The 19,233-nt window shown below is 47.0% G+C and overlaps 2 protein-coding genes, 1 long non-coding RNA gene and 1 pseudogene across 3 annotated transcripts; 3 read left to right on the forward strand and 1 right to left on the reverse strand.

Moving 5' to 3' along the window:
• The first annotated feature begins 361 nt into the window (after positions 1 to 361).
• On the forward strand, positions 362 to 1,458 carry LOC123186517 (uncharacterized). The gene has a single exon (XM_044598272.1). The coding sequence runs from the start codon at positions 467 to 469 to the stop codon at positions 959 to 961; it is 495 nt and encodes a 164-aa protein (XP_044454207.1). The 5' UTR covers positions 362 to 466; the 3' UTR covers positions 962 to 1,458.
• A 684-nt stretch (positions 1,459 to 2,142) lies between these two features.
• On the forward strand, positions 2,143 to 4,008 carry LOC123186516 (E3 ubiquitin-protein ligase RNF144A-like). The gene is made up of 4 exons (XM_044598271.1): positions 2,143 to 2,582; positions 2,705 to 2,753; positions 3,003 to 3,663; positions 3,797 to 4,008. The coding sequence occupies exons 1-4, from the start codon at positions 2,223 to 2,225 to the stop codon at positions 3,873 to 3,875; spliced, it is 1,149 nt and encodes a 382-aa protein (XP_044454206.1). The 5' UTR covers positions 2,143 to 2,222; the 3' UTR covers positions 3,876 to 4,008.
• Positions 4,009 to 8,462: 4,454 nt separating this feature from the next.
• Positions 8,463 to 9,127, reverse strand: LOC123186518 (superoxide dismutase [Fe] 2, chloroplastic-like; annotated as a pseudogene).
• Positions 9,128 to 13,131: 4,004 nt separating this feature from the next.
• LOC123186519 (uncharacterized) lies at positions 13,132 to 16,598 on the forward strand. The gene is made up of 3 exons (XR_006493654.1): positions 13,132 to 13,433; positions 13,595 to 16,273; positions 16,363 to 16,598. It is a non-coding gene; the product is annotated as an uncharacterized lncRNA (long non-coding RNA).
• The last annotated feature ends 2,635 nt before the right edge of the window (positions 16,599 to 19,233 follow it).

Here is a 19,233-nt window from a genome sequence, read left to right on the forward strand (position 1 = left end):
TCGAGTGGCACTTACTGAGCAAAAGTCGGATGCAGTTTGGTGGAAATTAAGAAAGAACCAATCTGTGTAGGTTGCGCGTCTCCATGGAGGTCGTGTAGCCGTTCTGGATCCTTTTATACTCAGTCCTCGCGTACTACGGTCCATTGCTTCCGGCAGTGCATTTCATCTATCAGCCATGAAAGCGATCCAACCATTTGCTTGCATCCTCCCAACTACTATTTGCTTGCATCATTCCTCGATCGTATTCCTGATGTAACACCTCATCTTTGACCCATCTTCATCTTCTCCCCCCCCCCCCCCCTACCCAACCCAACGTCTCCAGTTATATTATATGACGATGAGCTCCACTCCGTGTGGACAATCGCAAAAAACAAGAGAAAAGAGGCCACGCAACGGCGACGGCGACGGCGACGGCCGGTTAATTTGATAGTAGAAAGTAAACAAGTGAAATTTCGATGGTGATGCCATGGCGGGAAGTCGTCGAGGGGTTTCACGCGGATACGATTACGCGGTAGGCCCTTGGCCGGAGGAGGGAAGAGGAATCACACAGCGACGACCGACGATCATGGCCGGGATCGTTTCCTCCTCCACCGCTTTTCTTCTCCTCCTCGTCCTCGTGCCCAAGAACGGGAGCGAGGCCTTGGAGGCGGAGATGTGCTACTGCTATCAGAGGAGCGCCGTCGGCGGTGAAACTAACAAGCTGACCAAGACGATCGCGTTGCTCGCCGTCGGCCCCATTGAGCTGCAGATAAAAAAGACGGTCTCGCCGTCGCCGGTGAGCGGCTGCTCGGGCGCAGTGCCGACGCCGTCAAAGCCACCGCCAATCCCGGCGGACACGCGCGCGCATACATCTCCAGCACCGCCTGCTGCAGATAAAAGTGGCTTCAGCTGGCCGGCCAAAGCATGGTGCTGCTGGGGACTCGCCGTGGCAACGGTGATCGTCGCGCTCGCAGTGAGGTGAGTCCTGTTTACTTTCTCGCGCTTTGCCGGCGATACCGGCGTGTGTGTGTTATGAAAAAAAGAGTAGTTACTGATGCTAAACACCTCCAAAGTATTGAAAACCGTGTTGTTGTTTTTTTCAAAACCACGGTATTCTTGCAAAACATCAAAATTACTGAGCTGCCAAACGCAGCCCAGAACTTTCAAACTCTAAAACATCTAAGATTCAACCGTAAACTATCAAAACCTGCTAAGATTCAACGCCTTTCCCCTCTGAACCTGGTTTTCGCTGAGTAGGACTGATCATGACCTGTTGATTGGCCGGTAAGCATCCCAGTCAGCAGCCATGTGCGATTTTCAGCGCTTCTCGGGTCAAACTTTGACAAGAAAAAGGAAACATCCAAAAAGATAAAAGAATTCTCTAAAACCAAGATTAGTATACTTATCGTTCTGTGAAAGCTGCTGCCACCATTTTCCAAAACAGCTTTAAAAATAACCTTAAATTTCATTGTCATCCCTTCTTTGTCAACCAAACAATGGAAGTTTCAATTTTTTTATTAAATCAATACTAGTATAATTCTGGGAATTTTTCAGTTATTTTTGCCAAACAGATTTCAAAATACCGTTACATCTCACTTTCAACCCCTTTTTGGCCAGACTTACAAAAATACCCATTTAAAAAAGTAAACTCAAGACTAATATACTAATCATCCTAGAAAATTTCCAGTCATTTTTGCCAACGATATTAAAAAATACCTTTAAGTTTCATTTTCAGCCCCTTTTTGTCAATTTTGACCAAAAGATGAGAACGCATCCAGAATTTTTTTAAAAAAGTGAAAAATGATGAGCATTATGGGAAAGTTTTGGTCCTTTTGCCGACCAAATTGCAAAAATACCCTCTTTTTAAGGGAATTGCAAAAATACCCTTAAAAATCTATTTCTGGCCAAGCTCACGCGGCGATCAATAACAAGTGGATCAAAGCCTGGCCTACTCGGCGGAGGGAAGGTTGATTCTAGCCGGTTTTGATAATTCGGGGTTGAATCTTAAGATGATTTGAGAGTTCGGTGTTGAATCTTAGGCAGATGGAATGGTTCATGGTTATAATATGGATTTTTCTCATCTACCCTCTCTGTTCCTAAATGTATGTCTTTTAAGAGATTTCAGTAAAGACTACATACAAATGTATATAGACATGTTTTAGAGTGTGATTCATTTATTTTGCTCAGTATGTAGTCAGCATTGAAATCTCTAAAAATGACTTATATTTAGGAACGGATGGAGTATGAACCAAGTGCTACTCAGGCCTGAAATGTTTCTAGTACCATCGCGCAACGGCGGACCGGTTGACGGCAACGAACATACTACTCAGGTCCCGACTGGCTCGCGTGAAACTAGGCGAGAAACGTTGATCATCGATAGCAATGGGAATTCACGGTTGGGCGGTAACAGTGAGCTCTTCTACTGCCCCATGTGCATAACGACGGCGCCCATCGTCCACAAATCCAGCTTCGGCTCGTGCGACCACCACGCCTTCTGCTCCAACTGTGTCGCCAAGTACGTCGCTATGAGGCAGCGCGAGGGCGTTGCTCTTCCCGTCGAATGCCCCGACTGTGAGGACGAAGACGGCCTCCTCCCCATGCCCATGGTGCGGTGAGTTCTACTCCCTAGTCTCTACTAGATCTCTTGTAGTATTTGCTTGCCGGCCCAAAGGAACTCAAATTAACCCCCCTTGTACCCAGGCATGAAACGCCGCGCATCAACCACGCCACAGTCGCCGATGGCAATGAAGATTCGCCGGCGGACGGCGACGACGGTAGGCACTTCTACTGCGCCAAGTGCATGCATGTGGTGCCATGCGCATGTGTACGGCGCAGCTTCACCTCGTGCGCCCACGACTTCTGCTCGCGCTGTGTTTCTCGTCGACTGCAAGGACGGCTCGGCGACGGGAAGCACTTCTACTGCACCAAGTGCATGCATGTCGTGCCATGTGCATGTATACGGCCCAGCTTCACCTCGTGCGCCCATGATTTCTGCTCGAGCTGTGTTTCTCGTCAACTGCAAGGACTGCGCCGCCGAGCCGGAAAGATGCCGCAACATCAGCCCCCCGTGGACATGGTTCTGTTCACCGAGGGCAATGGAGATTCGCCGGTCGACGGCGACGGCGAGCTCTTCGACTGCGCCATCTGCATGGAGACGGTGCCCGGCGCCCTCAAGTTCATCATCAACTCGTGCGGCCACGCCTTCTGCTCCAGCTGCGTCGCCCAGTACGTGGCCGCGAAGCTGGACGACAATGTATGTCCCATCGAATGCCCGCAGCCAGGCTGCCAGGACGGCACCATCGAGCCGGAGAGATGCCACAGCATCATCCCCACGGACCTCCTCGACAAGTGGGGTTTGCTGCTGTGCGAGCTCGCGATCGGCGCGAAGAGGATGTACTGCCCGTACCCGGAATGCTCGGCGCTCTTGCTCGCCGACGACGAGGCCGGGGCGGCGGCCATCGCGGAGGCGGAGTGCCCGCACTGCCACCGGCTTTTCTGCGCCCGGTGCGCCGTGCCGTGGCACGTCGGCTTCGGGTGCCTGGAGTTCCAGAAGCTCGGGCAGGACGAGCGCGGCCGGGAGGACCTCTTGCTCCGGCGTCTCGTCGGCAGGGAGGGGTGGCAGAGGTGCCCCGAGTGCCAGATGTTCGTGGAGAAATCCGAAGGGTGCAATTACATCAAATGCAGGTACGTCAAATCCATCATCCTAGCTACGTTCTCCTTGTAGATTACTACGATCTCATCCATCATGCGTGCATGATTTGAGCTCATCTCCCCGGCCGGCTTGTTTGACAATTTGATTTTCTCCGGCCGATTGTAGGTGTGGATACAGCTTCTGCTACCGATGTGCATCCGAGTTGTCCGCGCAAAACCATCACTGCAACAACTGCAAGCCCTAATAACGGTTTGGTTGGCTATGGAGGGACGGTTCTTCAACTGCCACATGAGTTCATCTCGGCCATGCATGTTTCCTCAAGCCTTTATCGAAAAAAAAAAGAGTTTGCTCAAGCCAAAATGGAAATCTAGTCACGAAAAGAACCTCAATTAATTAATTGGGTTGTACAGCTTGTTTGGTGTTACTAATTTGATTCTACACTTGTAGGTGTGGATTGGTGAAAATAATCTTACCACTTTCAGTTTGTAATTAGGGTATAGTCAACCATGTCTTTGAGCTAGCAATCACCGTGCCAGTTTTACAATGTCCGGCTAGCAGGAACTATATATGCACACTAGTACTACAAATCAAATTACTACTGATCACTCCTCACTGACCGACACCTAGCCAGGCGTCAGTGATGAGCCTGTCACGGTCGACAAAGATAGTTAACATTGACCGGTCAAAAAATAACCCATCAATGATAAGGTGTTCTATCCCACAACAAAAATGATAAGGTGTTCTTCCACCTACGTCGGGTTGTGCGGATGAAATTTTATCACCGATGAGCTGTCATATTTGTCCGGTCTATGATTGTAGTCCATCAATGACCTCGTAGCTATTGGACGATCGTTGGTGTCTGATCTTCGTCGTCTTTCCGTGTGATCAATGAGAATGTAAAAAGGAGTATGAACACATTGATCACGCGTCCCTGATTACGAGTGCGTGGGGGTTCCCAATGATCATGCATCGAAATGGCCATAATTCCCACGGCGGCGCCCATTCGGCTAATAATATGCCTCAAACAAATCTATAACTTTTAAAGTTTCATCCTATGTTCACATAATTGGTACATAAGTTCGGCATATTTTTCTTTGATTTTCATTGGACTAACATATTAATCTAATGCATAGAGTCGGTTGTTGTTTGTTGGACTTTTCAGCATATAAAATTTATGAAGCCCAAAAATTAAATAAAAATAGGACGCCAATTTTCAAGCCAAGGGCCAGAAGGTCACCTAGAGGGGGAGGGGCACAACCTCCACCCCCCACCCCCCACCCCCTTGGTGTGACCTAGGGGCATGGGCATTGCCTCCACCGCCTTTCGACGCCCGTAGCTCCATATGTACTAAAAAACATCCGACATAATTTGAGCCTAATTTTTCGGCCGTTGCCACTTCCCGGTCCACTGCGATCTTGGTTTTGTCCTTGTTCCGGCACTATATCATAGTGGAAATTTCATCTTCGTGAACATCTCCGTCATCCATTGCTGCTCCTATGATGATCTACGAGTACTTAACCCTCGAGGTTGACGGTTTATACCAGTAGCTATGGGTTCTATCTCTCTCATTTGATCATGTAAGTTTCCATTCTTGATTGCAATCAGCTTTGTTAATGGAGTTGAAGTATGTATGTATCCCCTCATATTATCTTTGTAGTGAATTGAATCTTGCTCTTGCTATGAGTTTCTTTATGTTGCATCGAAACTTTTTGGAACTAATGAGATCATGATGCAGGTCTAGTACAATTTCCGGAGGTGCCCGTAGTGGCATTGGGGTAACTCTACGGATAATAAGTTAAAACGATAAAGATCGTAAGGTGATTGTTTAGTATAACTTCCGAAGTTGTCTGAGGTAACATTGGGGTTGTCATGTGGATCAAGAGTCGAAAGACAAACTTAGATGTGTGCCTAACCATACCTACATTGTCTCATCCCACTTTGATCTAATAAAATGGGAAACTTTGGAAAATGTTCATGACATTTTTGAAAAATGCTCAACATTTGTTTAAAATATAAAAGGTGTATTAAGGAAGTGTTCAATGCACATTTTATAAATGTTCAACATGTATATTCGAATAAATGTTCAATGAGAATTTGAAAAACATTGACATGTATTGTAAAATATTCAACCTATATAAAAAAAGGGTGTGTCTCGGGCACATCTAAATGTGCTCTAGTTATTGCACATCTAAGTGAGTGAATGAAGCATAAAGAGAAAAAGAAAAAAGAAAAAGAAAATATTGACATGAATCTCAAGATAAGATCAATGACATATGACTTAGATGTGCAATACTTATGGCACATCTAGATGTGCTTTAGCAAAACTGATAAAAAAATAGGGCGTATCACAACATTGGCATGTATCTGAGATAGAAAAGGAGAAAAATAAAAGAAAGAAAAAGGAAACAAAAAGTTAAGCAAACTGAGATAAAAAATACCAAAACAAAAAGGACGTGACTAGGGAGCACCTGTTGGCTAGTTAGTATTATAGGGCACACATCCAAAAAAGGAAAGTGAAAACCCCTGAACAGTTGGCATGACAGAAAAGGAAATGGGTATAACCGCTCCCGCACATGGCCGACAAAGAATCTCGTGTGAATGTAACCGCTTCCGCACACCTGCCCAGCATGCGTCCCACGCGAACCCCTCTCCCTACCTCCCGTTCCCCTCCTTCTTCCTCCCCCTTTTTTCTCCATGGTTCTAAATCCATGGATCTAACTCTTCAAAGTTCCTACAAGGCCTAAATCCAGCAGCAGCAACGTCGCCATTCCTGCAGCAACCACCTCTGCCCCATCTTCTCCAGTCGACGGGTTAGTTCTTCCTCCTCCTCTAGCCTACAAAACACTGATGAGATTTAGGCAACTTGTGGTAAATGAATAGGCAACTTAAGAAGGAGCTTTTCTTCCATAAAACAGTGGACATAAGCGGGATTTGTGTCTCTTGCTAGGCAAATTGTCACATTTGGTGGAAGCGAGCGTGTGAATGTCTGTTGGCAACCCGTGGGTCTGTGTTTCTATTCCTTGGAGCATATTTGTTAAGGCAACTTGTCGCAAGAGTTGCGGGCAAGTATATGAATGTCTGTACGCAACATGTGGCTTTGTGGTCATGTTTGCCCTAAACCATAATTGTTACGCCATCTAGGCAACTTGGCACATAAACTGCGGGCAAGTATGTGTGCATCTGTAGGCAAAACTGGTGATAAGTTAACCTGAAGACATCCACCGCTCCCCCTGTGTTTTTAGGCAACTTGTGGTGATGCAGGAGGCAACTAAGTGGATTTTGCAGGCAACTAAGTGGTGATGCAGAAAGTAAAGTGTGTGAATATGTGCAGAGCATGGTTACTACTTGACATAAACACCCCCAAAAAACCACCAGTACCTAAAACAACAAAAGGAGGAGAACAAATACAGGAAAAACTCCCAAGAATAGCATGCATGTATCTTCCAGCCTGCCTACAAAACTGGTAAAAAAACAGAAAATTTTGCCCAGAAGGAAAGTCATATTCCTGTGCAGGTGATCCCGCACCATGAAGAACACCCGAGTCTCCTATGCTTTGTAACATGCAATCTTTGTTGTAAAACATGCAAATACATACATGCTGGTTATTAAAAACTGCACAGAAAATTCAAAAACATGCTTGAGAAAAGGAAATAAATCTGAACACAGTTGTCTGAGATGATGTAGTAACCTGTAAAAAAGATAATTCTTGAAGAGAAAGAAGTGATCATGCTTGCTTCTTTGCAAAACGCAATAAAGAGGAACTCAAAGTTTCATTAAAAGAGATAGGCTGGATATCACACACAAATACACAGTTTAAGAGGAACAAAAGGTTTTCCAAATGTCAAGCAAGTCACATACTTAACACTAGCAAGTGAGGCCCAAACGTCAAGCAAGTCCTACTCATCACTAGTTGCAATGCACTATGTAATGCACTCTGACTTGCCTAGTCTAGTAGTGTGGACTTGCCTAATCCCTCATTTTTAGTCCAGGTTGATGTTTAAACGACAACCATTGGGCAAGTCGAAAAGCAAAAACAAGCAACTACTTATCAATTGTTATGCAAGTTTTGTGAAAAGGGGGAACCACACTAGTGCCAAGTTCAAAAAACCATTGATCTTGCAACTCGTACTGCACATATGGCAACTCACGCCCTCAGATCTGGCAACTCGTAGCCTCTGCTTCACAACTTCCCACCCGTGCCCCTCTCAAACATCGCCAAGATAAATGTCTAACTTCGAGGTAGAGCAATGGTTTGTCGCACCCAAAAAAAATTATTGATCGCCATCAACTCACCAGACACAAAAAGGATCAAGTTGTGCTTGCAGTTATGCAAATTTTGTGAGTCAAAACTTATTTTTGCAGCCAGCTTATTAGTTTGTCACCAAAAAAAGGAGAACGGGAAATCAAAAGCAAGTCTTCTTGTAATGTAGGCAATTTGCATATAAGTTTTAGACAATTCCTCTTTTTGTTGAAAAAAAATTACAACCACCTACTGGGGATGCATAAAAACACATGTTGGAAAGCTCTGGGGTTTGTGTGAAGTTTACCTGGAAGTTGTGAGTGAAACATTTTTTGCTTGCGAATAAATGCGGGCTAGAGAGCAAGTCCTGTTGTGATGTAGGCAATTTGCATATAAGTTTCAGACAACTCACTTTATTTGCTGGAACAAAAAAGGCTAACATCCAGCTACTGGGGAGGCAGAAAAAACTAGTTGGAAAGGTATTGGGGATTTATGAGGTTTACCTGAAAGTGGTTGGCAAAGCTTCTTGCTTGCAAATAGGGAAAATAAATAGCAAGTCCTGCTGGGATGTAGGCAAAATGCAAATAATTTTCAAGCAAGTGGGTTGATAGCATTTTGCGCCTGAACCACTATGAGTTTCCTCTCGCTTCTCTTCACTGCAATAAGCAAAGGATTTAGTTATGTGAGAATATTAACTGGGCTCTTGGACAGAAATAGCATGTACTTTGAATAGTTATTATTGTGAATACACTTTGAAATAGTTAAGGGAGACTTACAGACAAGCCAAATCCAACCGGACCCCAACAATGACAATGCCGAGCGCATGAACTCCTCCCTAAAATTAAAGGAGCCGAAATCCTTCTCGATCTGCTGCAGCGCACCTGCCTCGGGAGAGCCACCGCCTTCCGGCTGCTTCGATTCCTAGAAGACGTGATGGTTCCAGACCAACACACCACATGATACAAATAATTGCGGCAATCAAAATACAGCAGGATCCCCCTGTTTCATCTCCCTGCAACAGTCAATGAAGCTGGAGCTACCAGAAGATGAAATCTCAGTGTGCGCAAATAGGAAGCTGAAACTACCTCGACCGCATCGTTGCTCTCGGATAGTGGGTTGTTGTTGTTGTAAGCCTCCTTGATGAGGTCCTCGAGGGTGTGGCCATACAGCGGGCTGATGGCGAGCTGCTTGATGAGCCCGTCCATGTAGTCCTACTGGTGCTTGCCCCAGTGCAGCTCCACCGCCTTCCTGCTCATGTAAGGGTCCAGGGCGTCCTACGACCACGTGAAGTTGAAGCTAAAGGTGGCATCTTCTAATGGCAGTATAAACAAGCAGAATTTGGTTCAAAAAACAAAAACAAAATAAACATAACGGTTGGCAAATAGCAGTATTATATTCAGCTTAGCTGATGACAACACCATGTCGTTAAGTACCAGCAAAAAGATGCTTATTAGTGTCACCATCAATATTGTATTCTCACGCAGTTTGTTCCGAAGTACCCATTTCTAAACAATAATGCTATGTGATAATCCTTTGTAAAATTAATGTGATTCTGGTAGCATTATTCAGCAAGCACCGATGTGCTTCTACTTGCACACATATCTTGTACTAGCATTAGAACGGTTGGAGTTCTGATTGTATAAAGCAGGCCTTTCTGATTATTAAACTGATGTGTTCCTATACAAGTTTCAGTTTAGCTGAAATGGATACAATAATAAACATAAATGTTTAACTAGGCAGACGGACATATCAGGCAACCAACTAACAAAAATCATTGGGTTGATATATGGATACAATAATCAACAAAAATGTTTGACCATCCAAGCAGACAGTGTTTCTGTATGTTACTTGCTAGTTCAGACATATCAGGCAACCTACTAACAAAATCATTAATTAAGCTTTCGGCATATATAAAAAACATTAGGCAAGTTGTGGCCAGAAATGTAACTAGGCTAGTTTCATATCTCCATGCGTTCGTTGGTGTGCACCAAAATTTCTAGGTTCTGGGTAATCAAAATTTCCATCAAGTTTGTGTAGCACCTCGATGAGATGGCAAAATTGACGAACATTTGAGGCAACTACAAATCAATAGTTAGGCAAGTTTTTGTGTACAACAAAAAAAAGACACACTATGTGGGAAAGGGATCTGGCAACTACTCATACTATAAACTCTGGCAACACACCACATCTCCGAGCAACTCGTGCTCACGCTCGCGGCAACACAAAGCATGTGCTTTGGCAAATCCACAATTGGTTCAGAACGCCTCACCTTGTGGACGAATAGCAGGAGGGGAATCTATAGTGACGTATTGCGCCTTATCCACCCGCCCCCTGCAGGCAAGCTCTGGACGGGAGTGTTTGATGCAAGGTTGTGAGAGGATCCTCCATGTATTGTTGGTTGGAATCTGCAAGGGGCGGCCAGAGAAGCCGCTGCCTTCTTTTGTTGTCGTCGTTGGACGAGAAGGGCCTGAATCCGACATGAATCGAAGGCCCGAGCTACAAGATACATTAACCCGGCGAGGGATTGACGCGGCGGGGGACAACGCCAGGACGGAGAAGCAGGGCGCAGGGCCGCGTCGCCGCCAGTCAGGAACAAGGGAGCATGTCCGCTCGCGCGGGATGCTCCACTGCCGGTCGGGGTGGGTGGTTCGCCGGTGGAGAAGAAGGCTGAGGAAGGAGGAGCTCCGGCTCAGGATTTGGTTAGAAGCGGGCCAGCGCAAGGGCTAGGTCGATGGAGGCCGGGTGTGGAGTAAGGTGTGCACCGGTGGAGGGAGAAGGTGATTCGTGTGGGGTGAGAGAGAGGAGTGGATAACGAGGATTCGTTTGTTTCTGCCCGACCGCTCAACACCTGGAGACCGCGATCTCTATGGGACGGCGCGGAGGGGTGTGTGCTCGGGAGCTCTACAAAACAAAGCTTTGCTTTTAAGAATTCAGGAAACAAAAAACCCAGCAAACTAACAAAGAAAACAAAACAAAACCGTGTGGAACTTTTCTTAAAACCGGATGAACGATCACTTGAGACGAGGTGCCACCATCTCGCAGTAATTGATTTCTAGTATGTGCTTGGGCCCAAATACGTGGCTTTGGAGATTGAAAGATACCGGCCAGGAAGGGAAAAGGAAAGTGTAATAAACAGTTCAAAAGGGAAAAAAAAAGAAGAGGAAAGTGTAATTGTAATGATAAACCAACCAAATGTTCCATTGATCGATCACGAAAACAACAACAAATCGATCTCGTCGCGTGTATATATATACCAGTTTGTCTAATTCACATCTAGATGTTTTTTAAAGATGTCACATCTAACCTCTCACAAATATATAATGCATCAACAAAAAATAAAAAAAAACTAGGACAAAAAAATAAATCACAAACAGAGTGAAAATCAGCTTTGATGTGTCCTAGATAGATCCTATATATACAACTCCAATTGATCGAATCATCGAACTCCAATTGACCACAGCCAGCCGTCTCTTCCTGTCTGCCTGGTCGTCGTCGAGCCGCTAAGCTGATGGCGTCCCGATTCACCTCCGGCGGCTCTCGTAGTCGTAGGGGCCTCATCTCGTGCCTACACAGCAGCTGCTCCAGAGCCGGCGATGCGCCCCAAGAAGACTCGCAGTCGCAGCAGGCCGTCCACAGCCTCATCGCCGGCTTCTACGAGGAGGCGTTCGACCGGCTGCCCTGCGCGACCATGCCGGGCCTCGCCCGCTCCCTCGCCACCGCCGGCTTCTGCCTCGGCCTCCTCGACCCCGTCTCCAACATCGTCCTCAACGCCGTCTCCCTCCTCCCGGACGACGACGTCGGAGCAATCGTCCGACCTTCTCCACGAAAAAAGATGAGAAAAAACAAGGACGCCTGGCACAAGGTCGCATGGGCATCCTTGCATGGTCTGATCGATTTCATGATGAGCTACTTCGGATGCCTCACGAAAGAACAGGCCATCCGCTACCTCCGCTGCGCCGGCGCCGACCTCGTGCTCGCCGTCATGCTCGTCGAGCACGACATGTACGCTGCTGATGATGAGCAGGTTGACCTTGGGTCCGCGAGGACGCAGGTCGCCCTCATGTCCGCGGCGCTACTAGCAGGTCACCCCGCGCCCGACACGCTGGTGCAGCTCATGACGTCCCCGCTCCCCACCTCCACCGCCCCCTCTCTGCAGCTGCTGGTTGGAGGTGACCGGCAGAGCCGTCTCACCTCCGACGATGTCGGCGCCATCCACTGTCTGTTGCGTCGCCAGAGCAGCCGCCCCTGTGATGCCCAAGTGACCCACGGCCACGGAGTCGTTGTCGTCCGTGTTCGTCGGGAGGTCAGCGATGACGTTGTCGAGACGACTTCTGTCGACGTCTCGGACGACGGCCACACGACCACCACCACGACCACGTTCCGGCGAGCCGGCGAGCGCATCACGTCGCTGCCATGATATCGGCCTGTCTGACCAAGGCAGAGGTGGAGGCCCAAAAATACGGCCTGAACATGACGAGCCCGTGCGCGCGCGGCGACGCCTGCGAGTACCTGCAGTCCCTAAAGATGCGCCTCCATGATGCCATACACGCCTCCTACGTCAAGGCGCTCGCCCTTCTGGTGCCCTGCACTAGCGCTGGCACCACCGGAGGAGGCTCGCTCATGCGCAGCATCCTCGTCGCCGGCCACTGCTACAGCTCCATAGACCCTGTCTCCAACATCATCGTCAACTCCATCTGGTACCTCACGCGCAGCCCTCTCCCTGAGCCGGACCGTAGCATGATCGAGCCGTACACCGACATCCTGGACACTGCTCCGCACGGAGGTCCGCTCACTCAAAGGCCTCACAGAGCTCGTCTATGCCACTGCCGACCGAAAATATATAATAGAACACCTGCACCGGCCCTCCCTATCTTGCCATCCATTCTGCGCTTCACGATTTGAGCAAACATATTTCTTTTTTTTATTTCTCTCGCATAAAACATGTTTTGAAGTTCAAACCTTTGCAGCGTGGCAAAGCTTTCTATCTAGAATCTAGGATAAATCTTTCAGATTTTTTGGTCAAAAATAAATATACAAAAAATGATTTTAGAAAGCTTTGCCACGCTGCAAAGGTTTGAACTTCAAAACATGTTTTGTACGAAAAAACAAAAAAGAGAAAATTTCAGACAGAATGTTAGTTGTGTTGCACAGATCTTAAAGCAATATTGGACAGCTAGGATAGCAGGGCCCGGGTGCAGATGTTCTAAAAATCCTGGCCCCGGATCCTCGACGGCGAGGGCTCTAGAGACCCTCTGCCGTGCGCAATGCGACCTCTTTGACCGAATATGGCGAATCCTATCTGTTTGTGCGCGCAACGCGAATCCTCCCCGTCGATGAATCATGTGGATCAGCGCGCCCAGGCCCACCGGGTCCCAACCAACGATTCCCTAGTTCTTTTTTCCCACGGTTATACGACCGGATACAGTCACATCGTATCTGTCCAGGCGACCAGGCCCCTACACCATTGAGCTGCGCGCCTACACCATCACTCGGTTGCCCCATCCACCCCAGCGATTTATAACTTGCCAAATTTCGATTCCCAGACTCCAGATCTAGCCTCATGTGAGTTCTTTCCCCAATTTTCTCTGTTGGATTTTTTCTAGTTGTTACTTAGGCTGCATGCGTATCATTGTTCCACTCATCTGTGTGTTTGAGATCTGCTAATTTATGTGCTTCTTTGTTTCCTCCCGCAAGATTGTTTAACATGTGAACTCCATGTGCAGGGTTTGTTCTGCTGCTCCTGAAATCGATGGCGGCCCGCCTCTCCGACGTCCTCCTCCACGGCGAGCCGCCCAAGCACCGTAATGCATTTTCTTCCCCCATCAGCGCTTCACCAAGCAGCAGCACATGGAGTTGGAGGCAAGAAGAGGAGGAGCAAGAAGGGGAGGACGCGGGCGACTAGTTCCTCCCCTGAGCTCGAAGGCCGAGGGCCCAGATCCGCGGTTGTTCTTCCCAAATCTTGATGCCATTTGCTTTCCTGCGATTCTTCATATGTTGCTGTTAGTTTTTGTTGGGTTGCTAAGAAGAATCAGGAGGAGCCGTCCTCTGCTCCTTCTCAAAATTTCCCTCCCAGATCTGTATTCTTGGGCATCGATTTTTTATCTTTTGCTTGACCATCAATCGCGGATCCGGCTTGCCTGCTCTCTTCCCGTGCTCTCATCCGTGCTCCCACCTCATCCAACGGCTGTCTTTTTTTCTTTTTTCTTTCTAATCTAATCATCTCCCCCCTGATTTTAAGGGGTGGGGCCGGGCCTTATTTTGTTCCAATCAAATCAAGCCACGTATGCGGGAGCACGGATGGGCACACGGGAGGGGAGCAGGCAAGTCTCGTCCATCAACCGCACGTACTTATTACTTAAGATTTTTTGTGCTGCTGTGTTGGATTTGGGGGTGAGGCTTTTTTTTCTGGTGCGGTCAGCACTGATGGTGTATGAATTACGATGTGGTGTGTGTGCTGCCTTGCTAATCTCCTCAAATTCTGGATCTCATGTCTCACATACAACATTTTAGAAAAATGCATTTAATTTTATGACCAGCCTGACATGTCCTCGTATCATGTATATATCATATGTGATGTAGTGTTTAGTGATGACAATATCACAATAAGTGTGAGACAGAACCAAAGGTAGGAAACCATACCGAATGTGCCATATAACCGTCGATGCGCACTTTATATCCTCGGTTATGGTCCTGTTATGGTTGACCGTGAAGAACTTTAAAAATAACAACCATATATACTCGAAGGCGGGTCTCTTTCACCCGACCATGAAGAACTTTAATGTTATATCGATTGGTAAGTTTTTTCACTAGGGATTGGGAAAACAACCTCATAATTATTGTGATATTTTCATCACTGGACACTACGTCCCATATAACCTTCGATGTGCACTTTATATCATCGGTTCCGGTCTCCTTATGGTCGACCACGAAGAACTTTAGAGATAGCAGCCATATGTACTCGAAGTCGGGTCTCTTTCATCCGACCATGAAGAACTTTAATGTTATATCGATTGACAAGTTTTTTCACTAGGGATTTGGGAAACAACCTTATAATTATTGTGATATTTTCATCACTGGACACTACGTCCCATATAACCTTCTATGCACATTTTATATCCTCGGTTCCAGTCCTTTTATGGTCGAATGCGAAGAACTTTAGAGATAGCAACCATATGTACTCAAAGGGGGGCCTCTTTCATCCGACCATGAAGAACTTTAATGTTATATCGATTGGTAAGTTTTTTCACTAGGGATCTTGGAAAACGACCCCATAACTAAATTAAAAAATTTATATTTACAAAATATATTAAAAATATATTAAGACATTTCTATTTGTAGTGCAAAGTTGTGTTGAGGAGGTGAGCATCTGCCAGCCGCAGCATACTGGTGACGTGCTAGCTGTGCCCCGCGATGGATTAGTTAATTTTTTAAACTGTAGTCTCAGAGATTCTTGAGTCATTATGTAGTGTACACTTTTGTTTCCCTGTGTAAACGTTTTTTGGCAACTTCAAAGAACTTTTTGTAGTGCAACGGACGACTCCTTGCAATCGAATCTCTACGCTGTAAAGGCTCATGAGGTCCTTTTTTACCAACAGTCCCGGTACGTTACTTGCTCACCACAAAGAACTTTTTTGCATCGGATATTTAATCCTTGTGAATAAATAAATTAATATACACGTGTAAAAATTAGTACAGTACTATTACTTAAACTTACGACTAGTACTCACGTCAAGGGATGCTATTTAGCATGTAATCTTCGCGCTAGATAATACTAATAGGAGAAGCAGACGGAATGGTGCATGCTGTACAGTAGGGTAGGATCGAATCTTATAACTTGGCCCCACAGTACGACGCGTCAGGTGGAATACTGCTCATATACACCAGCATCAATCTATTCGGGAGTCTATTACACCGGAGATACCTTGCAGATCTGACAGCATAGTGGACCTAGTGATGTGACATGCATGGCTGATGTGCGGCCGAGATACAAGTTGTGCGGGCAACGAGTTAGACAAAATCCACGTCCCTCTTTGACATGTTATCATCATCAAGAAATCTTGCGAAGAGCCATTTCCAGGAAGCGGCCATGGCCGCCGGACACCCTCTGCCTACCGACCTAGCATTGCTCCACCAGCAACTCCTGCTGAGGCCTCGTGTTCTGGGCGAGCTGCGTGCCCTGACGAGCACCGTCGTGTCCATTGATCACATAGCCTCCATTCTGGACAAGGCGCTCAGATCCAGCACTCCAAGACAAGTGCAGGTGGATCCTCCGGCTCCTGAAATGCACGCCAAGGCTCTCAGCGTGGTGTCGAGGAAGAGATCAAAGTATGATGCCCGGAGGAGCTTCCTTCGCTCAAAGGCTTGAGCAACTGCTGGAGAACTATGCGTCGCAGCATTTCTGGGTACGTACATTATTTGTTTTGATTTGATCATTAGTTCGGTTGCTCTGCCAGCTGCTTCACTTGATGGCCCTGCTTGCTGCATGTTGTAGGAACCAAGATATAGGGTGAACTTCATCTGTGGCGTGGAGGCACTCGGCGGCGGCTGGACAGCATACGGCAAGCGTTACACTGTCAATTTCATGGCTGCTTCTGAATCACCGCTTCAAATCAACACCCTCTTCTTCGCTGAATTCGGGGAATCGGAGCCTGGTCATTGGTTTGGGAACCGTGGTCCGAATGCTGCTGAGCCAAAGCCAGATTTCTGCTGCCCTTTGCCCCCTCCATATATAGGCAAGTCCCCTCATTCCAGCAAACTATGCAATTCCCCTTAGCTTTTGGCCTTTTACTGAACTTTTTCGAGCATGTGCTCCAAATTTCATCTAAACGCTCTTATATTTCTTTACGAAGGGAGTACATTATAGAAGTGTACCGTCTCTTTTACTGAATCAACAATCATCAATGACAATTTTGATTTTTGGTAACAGGTCGTTGCTACTATGGCCCGCATTCCGCGAGGAAGCTCGTCTATCCGAATCTCGCCGACTATCTCAAGGGCGATATGACCGCACATGGAACCGAAAATGTGGATGGCATGATAGAGACAGATCTTGTCTATTTCAGTTCTCACGGAGACGTGGAGTTTGCAGCAAAACTCAACAGCTACTATGAATCAGACTCTTCAACGTGGAGCCGGCCATTCATACTTGATGACGAAGAGAACGCTCGGAGACCACTTTTCTCCTCCATCTTGCCATTCTGCAAACAGCCGGAGCTGGCGTAAATCTTTGGGCTGCCGTTAATGTTGTAAACGATATACTCCGGGGCTAGTTTTCGTTCTTTTGTCAAATGTGAAGTGATCGACCCTGTCCCTTGCCGTGTTAGTTTGCTATTTGATGTGTAGGCAAGCTAAGCTTTCACCTTTCGAGAATAGGTCAATTCTGAAATATCAATTGTGGGATTGCTGCAACTTTCGCACGTTGAATCCTATTTTAAGTGCTTTGAGAACGAGTTTTTGTTATGATGATGATCATTTATTAGTTGCGGGACAAGAGCGTGCATTTAGCCAAACATACTCATAGCCATATCCCTCACATTGACAACACCAGGGCAATTCATTGTCGATACCTTCGACCTCCATCGTTGTGGTGGCGGGCCCAGCTGCCAAACACGACGGGGGATCTCTGTCCTGGTGGATGTCTTCTGCTGGCGGCCACAGTTGTGTGTTCTGGCATGTGTGCTCTGCGGGAGGCGGTCGGCAGCTTGAGCCACGGGGGCGAGCTTCGGGTGAAAGCCTAACTCGACCTCGGTCTGCCGGTGTCGACAACATCCTAGGACATCGTTCCTTTTTTGGCGGCGTCATTGTAGATCCATTTCACCTCCATCGTGGTTTCAATCTCGGGTTGTCAAGGTGAAAATTCAAGTTTCGACGTCGGTCGAAGCAGGCATCGGTGTCGTTCCCTAACCCTTCCTCCTTGAGGTGATGCCTTGCGGATACGGTCTTTCATTGGATGTCGGTGGCTTACATGGATTTCTAGTTGGTCGCAACTGCGCGGCCTCAAAACCAATGTGAAAATCAGAACGGTGGCTCTGAAATCTCATGTGTGTAAGGCATCGTCTTTGTTCACTTGAGTGGGGGAGTCGTAGGCTCGGGTTTTGCAAATGTAGTAATTTCCAATGTTCTTTATTAACTAACCAATTCTTTTCTTTTACTTAAATAAAATTAAAGAGCTCTTGTCGGTTCCTAAAGGAAAGAGTGTATATTATTTTGTAGTGCTTCCTAGCCTTGTGCTAACGGCGGTCTCTAAAGACACAAAAAATGAATAAAGCCCAGAAATAGTGTGCTAAATGGACTAGAAAGATTTAATTTCATTTCAAGTTTCCGTGCTAGAGGAAGGCTAATGGAGAAGACAGTCAAACGGTCAAAGCCGCAAAGAAAACAATTAGGACTCGCACAATGCAAAGTAGGAGTATACTTAGGAAGGCCTAGTAAAATAAATTATATTTTCTAACACACTAGAGTACTATTCTCAATACGAAGGTGTCTAATTATGCGTCTCCTATTTGATTATAGACAGGGCAGGCTTAAAAGACCAATTTATTTTTTGAAGCATCTCTCCTAATCACCTTGCATTGTACAAGGCGAGAGGAGGTGCTCATGTGTTCTTGTAGTCGGCCGTGGCAGCTTGCACCAGCTGCACCTGTAGCCGGTGTGTGGTACTCAGCGACGGAGCACTACGTGTGAGCAGCGCCGCGAATGTCAAACTCAGCGACAGCGATCTCAAACAAGAATACCTTGGTTGGTTGTGCATGAGTCCCATGCCCATAATTTAGTAGTGGATTGTGTAATCCGATGAAGGCTCTCCACAATAAAGGAGGCATGTGCGGCGCCTTACAGAAATATAACAATTCAGAATCTCTGTCATGGAGAAGACAGTCAAACGGTTAAAGTTTATAAAGCAGCGTCCAAACCATACAACTAGTTTACTGGTGCCGCAGCACAAACAAGCCCAAAAGAAAAAAGAGAAAAGAAAAGAAACAAATGCCGACGCCGGCAGCTCAACTAAGCAAAGATGACCGACACCCGCTGCACCAATCGGACAAGAACCACCACCCGCCAAGCACTCCGAAGCCTCGCGTACCAAGCAACATCTTCAAGAAGAAATGCGACGACGACGCCGCTGCTGCCCGGACAACTCCTACGGTTTCCCCCGATATGCGGATGGCAGTGGGGAAGGGGGTATCACCGACGCCCCTCAGGAGGGTCCGGCAACGCCCACGGGCGCAGTCGCGCCGGTGGCGAACGAGCCATCAGAGATTTCTCCCGTGCCGAAACCACCACTGCCACCTCAGAGAATCAAAAGTGTACCATCCAACATGCCGCCCACCAGCCTGTGCCACCACGGATACCGCACCATTTTCAC

Source organism: Triticum aestivum, chromosome 2A, assembly GCF_018294505.1.
Source record: "Triticum aestivum cultivar Chinese Spring chromosome 2A, IWGSC CS RefSeq v2.1, whole genome shotgun sequence".
Taxonomy (NCBI): domain Eukaryota; kingdom Viridiplantae; phylum Streptophyta; class Magnoliopsida; order Poales; family Poaceae; genus Triticum; species Triticum aestivum.

What these genes read in the sequence shown, in the direction of transcription:
- LOC123186517 (XM_044598272.1), top strand. Translation starts at nt 467, where the DNA reads ATGGCGGGAAGTCGTCGAGGGGTTTCACGCGGATACGATTACGCGGTA.
- LOC123186516 (XM_044598271.1), top strand. Translation starts at nt 2,223, where the DNA reads ATGAACCAAGTGCTACTCAGGCCTGAAATGTTTCTAGTACCATCGCGC. An exon ending in ACGGCCTCCTCCCCATGCCC is followed by an intron (nt 2,583 to 2,704) that starts ATGGTGCGGTGA and finishes CGCATCAACCAC; the next exon opens with GCCACAGTCGCCGATGGCAA. An exon ending in TGCAATTACATCAAATGCAG is followed by an intron (nt 3,664 to 3,796) that starts GTACGTCAAATC and finishes GGCCGATTGTAG; the next exon opens with GTGTGGATACAGCTTCTGCT.